The sequence below is a fragment of the Saimiri boliviensis genome, chromosome 4 (genome assembly GCF_048565385.1).
Source record: "Saimiri boliviensis isolate mSaiBol1 chromosome 4, mSaiBol1.pri, whole genome shotgun sequence".
NCBI classification, from domain to species: Eukaryota; Metazoa; Chordata; class Mammalia; order Primates; family Cebidae; genus Saimiri; species Saimiri boliviensis.
In genome coordinates, this window is record NC_133452.1 from 15,374,019 (window position 1) to 15,386,343 (window position 12,325).

The 12,325-nt window shown below is 35.6% G+C and overlaps 1 protein-coding gene across 8 annotated transcripts in view; it reads right to left on the reverse strand.

Moving 5' to 3' along the window:
- SCAF8 (SR-related CTD associated factor 8) overlaps positions 1–12,325 on the reverse strand; it is a 233,620-nt gene that overhangs the window by 181,146 nt on the left and 40,149 nt on the right. For all 8 annotated transcript variants that reach the window (XR_012517150.1, XM_010344280.3, XM_074397229.1 and 5 more), the window contains 2 exons: positions 11,718–11,801; positions 7,583–7,627 (listed from right to left, as the gene is read on the reverse strand). Coding sequence is in view for 7 of the 8 variants with exons in the window: in XM_010344280.3 (XP_010342582.2) it covers positions 7,583–7,627; positions 11,718–11,801 (129 nt within the window). In the remaining variant the exon portion in view is untranslated. The remainder of the gene's footprint in view (positions 1–7,582; positions 7,628–11,717; positions 11,802–12,325) is intronic.

Below are 12,325 nucleotides of genomic sequence, written 5' to 3' on the forward strand. Positions count from 1 at the left end.
GGAGTCACACAATGGCACAAGGTATTTTTACTCTGAATAATTTTTAAAAGCATATCATATTAAGCTTTTATAGATATACCATGTTCAAACTATATTCTAGTAATTTCCAATTTCTTGTTTTACAGAGAAATCGCCTTTTTAGGGGAAGAAAGGTTAAGGAGAATGCATCTTTAAGTACATTTGCATGATTTTTCATTTTGTCATCCAAGTTATCAACTGTAGGTAATCAGTTATGGTTACTCGTCGAAGAACCTTCTAGGTAAGTTGGACCACATACTTTGCAATATACAAACACACCTTATATAATAATCCTATTATTAGATTTGTGTTGCCACCTGAAGCTACTAAAAGGTAATATTAATTTAAAGACAACAAAGCTAGAGTGTAGAAACCGAAGCATGTGGCTGGACCTGCAAAGCACTGACTACTACTAACAGTGGCATGTAAGAAAGATGGCTCAATAGATTAGAAAAATTTTAACAATACCAAGTCCTTACAAAAATGCAGAGCAACACAAACCCATGCATTGGGAGGAGGAGTGTAAATCGGCACCATCATTATGAAACTAATTTAGTATGATCTAGCCACCGTGAAGAAATGCATATCCTATAACCAGCAATTCCACTCCTACGAAATGCAAGCTGTATCAGGGTACCATTATCTTACATATGTCAATATTACACTGGTCACAGTAATACTGTTCAGAATTGCAAGAACTAGAAAACACACACAATGTCAACAGGAGAGTGGACAATCTGATGTCTATTCACATAATGAAAAATACACAGCAACAGATAGTAATAAATACTGCTACACACCACAGGGATGAATCCTAAACACATGATGTTGAGTAGAAGAACTGTTTAAAAAGAATATATACCATACGATACAATAAGTACAAATTTAAAATACATTAAACCATTTTAGGAATTAATTTCATATAAAGTAAAACTATAATGCCAAGCAAGGATGTGACATAAAGGTCAAACTGTGGTTACTTGGGTAGGTGGTGTGCAAGACATAATCAGGAAAAGGCACTCAGGGTTTGTGGACTTCAAATTTCTACTTCTTGAAATGGAGTGGGAGTTACACAGGTCTTCTCTTTAGAAAAATTTGGCCGTATATGCTGTTTTCTGTACTTTTCCGTAGATGTACATAGATATTTCACAATAAAAAGAAATACAGTTGTCCATATCCTTAGGGAATTGGTTCCAGGACCCCTGCAGATACTGAAATCCAAGGATGCTCAAGCCCCTTATATAAAATGGATAGTATTCGCATATAACCTATGGACATTATCCCATATACTTTAAATCAGCTCTAGATTACTCTGAATACCTAATACGATGCCTACACATCACTTCATTCACACGGCATTCAGTGTGCAGGAAATTCGAGTTTTGCTTTCTGGAATTTTGTGTAATATTTTTTCCCCAAATTTTGATCCCAATAGACTGAATCCATGGATTGGAACCCACAGATACGGAGTGACTGTAAGTATATAAACATCCCTGGTTTCTTCAATAAAGCAAGAGGCAAAAGTTTCTCTAATCATGACTAAGAACGACTGGTAAGTTTAAGACATATTTGAAATGTAAATTTAAGAAGTGTGGAACTTAAGTTGATCTAAAATATCCTAGGGAAGAGGGACTTTAATAAAAGTACATATGGAAAGTGAGATTCTGGAAATATATCCCTCTCAAAATATTTGTACCCATGTACCAAATCATCTTTAAAAACTCAGATTTTTGAATCCCACATCCAAGGATAAAGGCATACTTGCAATAAAAGTCCAATTACAGAATAATGCACCCTACATTAAAAAAAATTACAGATATATATAAAATCTCTCTCTCTCTCAAGCTTTCTGAGTAGGGGGGATTACAGGCATGTGTAATCCTACCATGCCTGGCTAATTTTTTTATTAGCAGAGGCGGGATTTCACCTTATCGGCCAGGCTGATCTCAAACTCCTGACCTCTCAGGTGATCTGCCCGCCCTGGCCTTCCAAAGTGCTGGGATTACAGGCGTGAGCCACCTTGCCTAGCTGACAACCATCTTTCAATGTGGACTCAATCCTTCCTCTGGAAAAATATCAAAGAGCAGGAGCACAAATGTTTGGCTCCACTGAAAAATACATATCCACTGTAAAATATCAACCACCTATAATATGCATAAAGCTACCAGATCAAGTTTCTAGAATACAAAAAATTTCCATGATGATTATCTCTGGAGAGTTTAGCACCATCTTTTCATTTATTATTTACAAAGTAAATGTAACTTGAAAATCACCACAAATAAGCCAAATTTCCTGCTCTTACTAAGTATGCAGCAGGAAATCTGAGGAAGGTAATCATAGCTAAAAACTTACAGATTAAGGCAACAGTAATTCATCTACAGACCATTTTAAGAGCCAGAAAGATAACATTTATTCTTGGCCTTATAGTATCTAAGAGTAGCCACAATACCATAGAATGTATTTCACTATAACAAAGCATCCAGAATCAAAATAAATAGTTCTGAATGATAATATTAAATCTTATTCTGAATCTAGTGGATGGATTTGTTTGTAGTATTCATGCAAAAAGGCAGAGGATTTTATAAGGACAAAAAGAGTTGGCTAAACTCTACATATTTTTGGAACACAGCTGAAGATTTCATTTTTGCATTTCAAACTAGCAAATGAAAACAGAATGGTTAGCTATGGATGGTAGAAAAGTCACCAAATCATGAGATCTCTGGCTCTAAATAGAATTTATTGCCCTTAGAATTCAGGATAACTTAGTTATTTATAATGCAAATACAGGGATCTGTGATGGTTAATACTGAGTGTCAACTTGACTGGATTACAAAGTATTGATCCTGAGTATGTCTGAGGGTGTGGCCAAAGGATAATAACATTTGAGTCAGTGAACTGGGGAAGGCAGATCCACCCTAATCTGGGTGGGCACCATCTAATCAGCTGCCAGCAAAAAAGAAAAACGTGAAAGGAGAGATGGGTCTAGTCTCTCAGCCTATATCTTTCTCTCATGCTGGATGCTTCCCGGCCTTTAACACTGGACTCCAAGGTCTTCAGTTTTGAGAGGTGGACTAGCTCTCCTTGCTCCTCCAGCTTGCTGATAGCCTATTGTGGCACCTTGTAATCTTGTGATCATGTAAGTTAATACTTAATAAACTTCCCTTTATATATAAATATATATACACACACCCCTTATTCATCGTAATAGGATATATATACATATCCTACTATTACGTATCACATATATACACACACATATCCTATTAGTTCTGTTCCTCTAGAGAACCCTGAAACAGGATTCAAATGGAAGTTCTAAAACGTTTCCTGTATCTGCTTGTAACTCTGGCCTTTGCTTGCTGCTTTTTTTTTTTTTTTTTTTTTTTTTTTGATACAAGATCTTGCTTTGTTGCCTAGGCTACAGTGTAGTGGCACAATGACGATTCACTACAGCCTCAACCTCCTGAACTCAAGCAATCCTTCCATCTTAGCCACTTAAGCAGCTGGGAATACAGGCACTTGCCACTCTGCCCAGTTAATTTTTGTAGTTTTGGGGCTGGGACAGGGTTTTCCCATGATTGCCCAGGCTGGTCTCAAACTCCTGAGGCTCAAGCAATCTGCCAGCCTTGACCTCTCTCGAGCTGCTAGGATTGCAGGTATGAGCCAGAGTCCCCAGCTGTTTCTGTCTTATAAAGCTAAGATACAGTCAGCATATGAACTGATTTCTGACACAATTAATTGGGACAAAGGCCAGAGCATTCTTTAGTTTTCCTGGCCTACAGGAAGTATCTTTAGTGTTGATTTTTCATTTACCATCATCATTTATTACTCCATAAATCTTTCATAACTAAAACATGGTTTCATGGATAACACATTACCAAACTGCAGCCACACTTCTCCCTTACACCATTTATGGTATGTGAAGAGAATACAAAACGGTATGGTCATCCTGGAAAAGTTTGTTAGTTACTTATAAAATGAAAACATGTACTTACTATCCCAAGGAAATGAAAACTTACATTCACAAAAACAACTTTGGGCATACAAATGTTCCTAGCGGCTTTATTCATAATAACCAACAACTAGAAACAACCCAGATGATCCCCAAGGACTGAATAGTTAAACTGTGGTAAATTCATACCCTGAAATACTACTCAGAAATAAAAAGGAAGGAACTATATGTCTCTTCTGGTTACTGTAGCCTTGTAGTATAGTTTGAAGTCAGGTAGCATGATGCCTCTAACTTTGTTCTTTTTGCTTAGGATTGTCTTGGCTATATGGGCTCTTTTTTGGTTCCATATGAAATTTAAAGTAGTTTTTTCTACTTCTGTGTAAAATGTTAATGGTAGTTTGATAGGAATAGAATTTAATCTATAAATTACTTTGGGCAGTACGGCCATTTTCACAATATTGATTGTTCCTATCTATGAGGATGAAATGCTTTTGTATTTGTTTGTGTCGTCTCTGATTTCCTTGAGCAGTGGTTTGTAGTTCTCCTTGAAGTGATCCTTCACACTCCTTGTTAGCTGTATTCCTAGGTATTTTATTCTCGTTGTAGCAATTGTGAATGGAAGTTTATTCATGATGTGGCTCTCTGCTTGGTGTATATTGTTGGTGTATAGGAATGCTTGTGATTTTTGCACATTGATTTTGTATCCTGAGACTTTGCTATGGTTGCATATCAGCTTAAGAAGTGTTGGGGGCAAAAACCACAATGATATACCATCTCACGCCAGTCAGAATGGTGACTACTAAAAAGTCAAAAAACAACAAATGCTGGCGAAGCTGTGGAGGAATAGGAACCCTTTTACACTCTTGGTGGAAATGTAAATTAGTTCAACCATTATGGAAGACAGTGTGGTGATTCCTCAAGGATCTAGAACCAGAAATACCATTTGACCTAGGAATCTCATTACTGGGTATATACCCAAAGGAATATAAATCATTCTACTATAAAGATGCATGCACACATATGTTTACTGCAACACTATTCACAATAGCAAAGACATGGAATAAACCCAAATGCCCATAAACAATAGACTAGATTTAAAAAACGTGGGTACATATACACCATGGAATACTATGCAGCCATAAAAAGGAAGGATCATGTCCTTTGCAGTGACATGAATGACGCTGGAAGCCATCATCCTCAGCAAACTAACAGGAATGGAAAGCCCAAACATCCCATATTCTCACTCATAAGCAAGAGCTGAACAATGAGAACACATGGACACAGGGAGGGAAACAAAACACGCCAGGGCAAGTTGGGGGTGGGAGGGTGAGGGAGGGAGAGCATTAGGACAAATAGCTAATGCATGTGGGGCTTAAAACCTAGATGACTAGTTCATAGGTGCAGCAAACCACCATGGCACAGGTATATCTATGTAACAAACCTGTATATTTTGCACTTGTATCCCAGAACTTAAAGTAACAAAAAATTTTTTAAAAGGAAGGAACTATTTGATACATGCAACGATTTGGTTAGATCTCAAGAGAATTACGCTGGGCAAAACAAGCCAATCTCAAAAGGCTATATTTTGTATTATTCCATTTATATAACATTTTTGAAATGCAAAATGCAGAAAAAGGACAGATTAATGACTGCCAGGCATTCGGGATGAGGAGGATGAGCTGAGTGTGACTAAGGGAGTATATAGAAGGGAAACACAAGGGATCCTTGTGGTGAAGGAACTGTCCTATATCTTGACTACAGTTCTACAAGATGTTATCACTGGGGGAACTGAGTGACAGGCACATGTGATCTCTACATGATTTATTCCTACTGATTCAATGACATGTGAATCTACAATTAGCTCAAAATTAGAAGTTTAACACACACACACACACACACACACACACACACACACACACATTTTAACCATTACACAAATCTATTGCTGGATCTCTGATTTAAACAGGTTTAGGGGCAAAATATTCAAGTTTTTCCACACACACTGACTGGCCCTTCAGATTGACTGTAATTATCTCACAATGGAGTAACTTTGCTCAATCCAGGTCTTCCTAAGATTCTGAAACATTTTATTCAAAGTACCCTATTCCAAATCAAATCAGTCAACAAGCATTTAGGCATAAATTCACTTTTATTCTTTAAACCTTTACTACTCATATTGTGCTTTGTGAAGAAACATCATCTAGGAACAGTTATAATTGCAGAATCTCAGGTTCCTCTCCACGCTCAGAGAATTAGAATCCACATTTTTAACAAGATTCCTAGGTAATTCCTATTCATAAAGATTACAAGGCACAGCGTAAGACATTGTAACTTTTTGGCTGGGCACAGTGGCCTGTAGTCCCAGCACTTCGGGAGGCCAAGGCGGGCAAATCATTTGAGATCAGGAGTTCAAGAACCAGCGTGGCCAGCATGGTGAAACCCCTACTAAATTTCTACTAAAAATACAACAACAGTAGCTGGGCATGGTGGCACATGTCTCTAATTCCAGCTACCAGGGAGGCTGAGACAGGAGAATTGCTTGAACCTAGGAGACAGAGGTTGCAGTGAGCCAAGATCATGCTACTGCACTCCAGCCTGGGCTACAGAGTGAGACTCAGTCTCAAAAAACAAACAAACAAACAAAAACCAGACATTAAAACTTTTTTAAAAAAGATCTTGAATCAGAACAACAATCTCTGAGAAATACTTCTAAAAGCTTTAGGTCAAATAAAATTTTCTAATCACTAACAGTTTTATATTTTAGTGAAGAGTATAAAACTGAAACAGACACCATACACGTTATTCAACCCTGTATCTTAGCTTCAAGTTACCTAACTACTTAATCTTCAAATATGTTTTATCAATACTACACCACACAAACACACACACACATATATTTTTGAGACAGGGTATCACTCTGGCGCAGGCTGAAGTGAAATGGTGCAATCTCAGCTCACTGCAACCTCTCCTGGGTTCAGACAGTTAGGTGTGTCAGCCTCTGAAGTCTGAGATTCAGGCATCCGCCACCACATCAGCTAATTTTTATACTTTTAGTAAAGACAGGCTTTTGTCATCTTGGTCAGGCTGGTCTTGAATTCCTGGCCTTAAGTGATCCGCCCACCTTGGCCTCCCAAAGTGCTGGGATAACAGGCATGAGCCACTGTGCCCAGCCTATTAATACTATATTTTAAATGTTGAGAAAACAAGAACTTAAAAAAAGAAAAAAGAACTGAATCACAGAAAGACTAATTGACTTATTTAAAGTTACCTAGCTAGCTGAAAGACTGAAATCTCACTTCAAATCCCGCATCCTTCTCCTAGATGAAGAACATAAACACACTGTAACATCGCTGAATCCTTAAAGCCACATGACATTGATTCTCAAACTGCCTCTGCTTACATTTAGGCACATGAACATACGCAGAATACAAACCTAAGTACAATGATCTGAAAGGCACTTTCATTTCCTAATTAGAAAATAAAATAACTGGAATCATTTTTTAACAGTCCATCAAAGCAACTTAAGCTTGTGTATTTGATCTAAAGGAGGAGAGTACAGGCATTAATCTACAATTATAGCACATTTAGCACAAGTATGGAAAATTATATACTTACTTTCTGAATAAACTTCTCAACACTCTGTACCACATGTTTATAGAACTAAAAGAGGAAAAAAACGAAGTATGGTTTTAAAATCAGTTTGAGACTAAAATTTCCTGCTAACCATAGGTTTACATAGCTCCAAAGGTCTATCTAAACAATGATCTTAACCAAGAATTCTGAGGCAAACATTCTTGTCACTCCCAGCTAGCTAGGTAACTTTAAATAAGTCAGTTAGTCTTTCTGTGATTCAGTTCTTTTTCTTTTTTTAAGTTCTTGTTTTCTCAATATTTAAAATACAGTATGCAACCAGCTGTGCTATATAATTAGTAAAGGGCTTCTTTGAAGTAGATAGTCAGTCTTTTTTTAAGTTCTTGTTTTCTCAACATTTAAAATATAGTATGCAACCAGCTATGCTATATAATTAGTAAAGGGCTTCTTTGAAGTAGATAGTCAGTGTGCCCAAAGTATGTTGCCTTGCCATAGATATAAACTAACACTATTGAAGACTTTCTGAAAGTATACTTTAACAAACAGTTGTGTTGACAGCAAAACACTTGTGCTAAGTACTGGTGGGTGTATATTCTTAATTTCATGAAAGGAAAAGTACAGATTTAACACAGTATAATTTTATCAGTTAAATCAAGGTAAATTAGAAAAGATAACTACAAATAACATTAATAAATATATGTAAGGTAGTTGTTTTCAACTTCATTTATCTCCTTCTGCTTCTCCTGGAAAACGAACTGCAAGAATATAAAACACAGAAATGTATAATATCCTAATGGATCAGACAACATGAATTAGCAGAAGTGAACATGTAGAATAAAAATTAGTAATGGGCCACTATCAATTGTGAGAAAACAGATGATTTAAGTTTCATAAAATATAGCACTATGAATAAACTTGAGATGAATTATAAATTTAGCATAAAGTATACAGAATTTGTGCCTAATAAATTTTAATACCACAATAACAATACCATATTGGCATATTATTTGTTTAAATAACTAACTTGAATTGTGCTTCTCTTTATACTTTTTTTGTTTTGAGACACAGTCTCACTCTGTCGCCCAGGCTGGAGTACGGTGGCGCAACCTCGGCTCCCTGCAACTCCTGTCTCCCGAGTTCAAGTGATTCTCCTGCTTCAGCCTCCCGGGTAGCTGGGACTACAGGCACATACCACAACGCCTAATTTTTTTATTTTTAGTAGACATGGGGTTTCACCAGGTTGGCCAGGCTGGTCTCAAACTCTCGACCTCAACTGATCCACCTGCCTCGGCCTCCCAAAGTGCTGGGATTACAGGCATGAGCCACCGCACCTGGGCCCCTTTATACTTTTCTTCTCATGAATTATGTTTTTTAAGGAACATTCCCCTAGACTGAAGAAAGATGAACATTTGACTAAATCTCAGCACTAAATCCAGTATTTATAAAATCAAAAATAAAGGAAAACATCATGAACTCATATTCACCAAATCAAATCAAACCCAAAGTTTAAGTTTGGCTAAAGTTACTTAAAGTAACAGTTTACTCAATGGTTTCAGTTATTTAAATAAAAAAGCTAAAACAACTACTTAAGTGGGCACTTTATAGGCACCTAAACATTTAAAAATCAATATGCAAAATATTAAATAACTACATTGAATAAAAAACTCTTCTGGGAGACACAATGACAGTGTTCTCTGCTTCTAGTTACTATACATAATTAGAATAAAACTGCTTCCTAAATCTTAACTGAAAGTTTATTAATTCTCATAGGCCTTCTTCCACAATAGGTTATCTGAGAGGTTTTGTTGACAGTGCAATGTTAACCATCATCACTCATTAATCACTTCTATATAAAAAACAATGACTTACCTCAATATGAAACAGCATCATTTAAATCTGATTTATTAATAAAATGCAGTTTAAAATACCAGTTATTTTATATATATATATCCTAAATGCCACTTAAAATAACAAAGTAGTAAAAAATAACTGGTCTGGACTCTTCAAAAACATCAATGTGACAAAAAAACAAGGGCTGTGTGACAGGACAAGTAAGTATAATGTGTGATCTCGACTGGATTCTGAAAAAAGCAAGGTTGAAAGAAACACCTACTAGTCAACAACGCAACAACATTAAAAGTAAGGATGTGTAATGTATAATAATATTATATCAAAGTAAAAGTGAAATTTCTTGCATGTGATTGATATATTATGGTTCCCTAGGAAAATGTCTTTATTCTTAGGTGTCTCAAATTCAAGCATGTATCAAGGATTGCTATTATGACTGAAGTCTGAAACTAACTTCCATATGTAGCAGAATGTTAACAATTAGCAAATCCAAGGGAATAATATGTCCTGCTCACCATAATAATTTGAAACTTAAGTTTAATTTTTTTCAAAAGTCAAAACATTAAAAATAAGTCAAAATAGTAAAATATATCATAATAATAAATATTAGACTTTTTAAAAAAAACATTTAATCATCTAAGTACTTCTTTTAAAAAAAACTTTGAGACAGGGTCTCACTATGTTGCCAGGCTGGCCTCAAACTCCTGGATTCAAGAGATCCTCCTGTCTCAGCCTATCCAGTAACTGGGACTACAAACGTGTGCCACTGTGTTCAAAAAGTTAGACTCTTGGCTGACAGAATTCTGGATTAAAATTCCAGCTATGTTTACTCCTACTACTGCAAATTACTTAATTTCTCTCAGACCCATCTGACATCTGAAAATAAAAAATATTGTTTGGACCTTTACCTCATTGACTCTCTTGTATTCTGCTCAACAAGTTATACAAAGTGCACCAATTACTAATTTTCACAGAATAAAACTAATACACATTTGCATACTCTACAATGATCATGATCATAAAAGTCAGATCATAATGTAGAACAGGATAAAATACAAGAGAATAAAATCATTCCACTGTGAGCCTATCTAATACTCTAAAAAATCATGTCTTTGAAAAATTTTCTGACTTCGAAGTGCTTACCGTTATTGTTGTTGTCCTCTCTGATGTTCTGGCATGTAAGCACATGAATTTAACTATAGATGTAAGACAGTAACAAGTCTGAAAACTAAGCTTTAGCCACTAGAAAACTGCAAAATCAATTAATCATCTCAGTTTTCTCCCAGTAGTAATTACTAGTAAATAGGAATTTGTTAAATCTAATATACTGCTGTTATTTAAAAGATAATTTAAATACTTGGTGCTTTTGGTTAATATTTTAATTACAAGCAGAAAAATATATCACTGAATAGTCCAAGGTTAATACCTACTTAATTAGAAATAAGTACTCATTCACTCCCAATTTTAAGAGGCCTACTAATTTAGGGAATCCCTGGGGATTTCTTTGGGAAGAATCTATGGCTGAGCTTGAAAAGATTCTTTTGCCAGAAAATTTTCTATAAAATTTTGTGCATATATGTATTTCTCCAGAGACAATCCAACCTTTTCCTGAGATTTTCAGAAGTATCCACGAGTCAATATAGATTCAAAACCTACTTTATCAGAGCAATGGTTAAATGCCTATGGCCTTTTCCCACAGTTCAAATACCTTAAGTAGAATGAGGCACAACTGTATCCCCTAAGGGTCTATTTTTGAATCTATAATAACAGAATCAATAAGAAAAAAAATGAATATATCAACATACAGAAATCTTTTATCAATTAGTATTTCAAGATTCTACCAAGTTAGTGTGGCAAAAGACAGTGTTAAACACATTCTCCATAAAGTGGATATATCCAAAATATTACCTAAGAAATGTAAGAAAAAAGGACTGCTTCAAAAAAATTTACGGAAGAACATTTAAGGAATAATATTTATTAAGACATTAAATGTTTGGCAGGCTGAGACAAGAGGATCACTTGAGCCTAGGAGGTCAAGGCCACAGTGAGCTATGATTGTGCCACTGCAGTCCAGCCTGGGTGACAGAATAAGACCTTGTCTCTAAAAAATAATAATTTTTAAATAAACATTGTTTATCACTAAATGGGAGTGTCTACAGGTGACAGATTTTCTTTTTTGTGTTTTTCCACAATTAATATGTTTTAACACTGTAAAATGAGAAAGAACATATAATCCATAAAAATTATCCCCCATCCAAACTATTAATATTGTTTTTCTTTTGAAAATAGAAGAGTAAAATTTATTACTCACCTTAATAGCTTTGATGGCTGCCTTAGTAATTTGGGTCATTTTTGCTTTAGAAATGGGTGGTTTATAGTCATTCAGGGAATACAACTGATGAAAAAAGAAGAACAAATTTAACATACAGCAAAACTCTCCAAGCAATTACATGAAGCTACCAAACATGTTCATTTTTATATTTTCAATGAAACCACAATCAAGTTCAACATCACTACCCATCAGGGAAATGCAAATCAAACTATAATGAGCTACCACTTCACACTTACTTGCTTATAATCAAAAAGACAGTAACAAGTGTTAGCAAGGATGTGGAGAAACTGGAACCCTCAGACAATACTGGTGGGAAATGTAAAATATTGCAGCAGCTTTGGAAAACAGCTTGACAGTTCCTCAAAAGATTAAACACAGTCAACATACGAGCCAGCCAATTCTACTTCTAGGTATGCACCCAAGAGAACTGAGAACATAAATTCACACAGAACTTGTACATGATACTTTTTCCTGTCTGAGGGTTTAAAAAGAAACCTGTACATGTGTGGTCACTGTAACTTTATTCATATAAAATTCATAAAAAAGCAGACACCCAAATGTCTGTCAGCTAATAAGTAAACAAATAT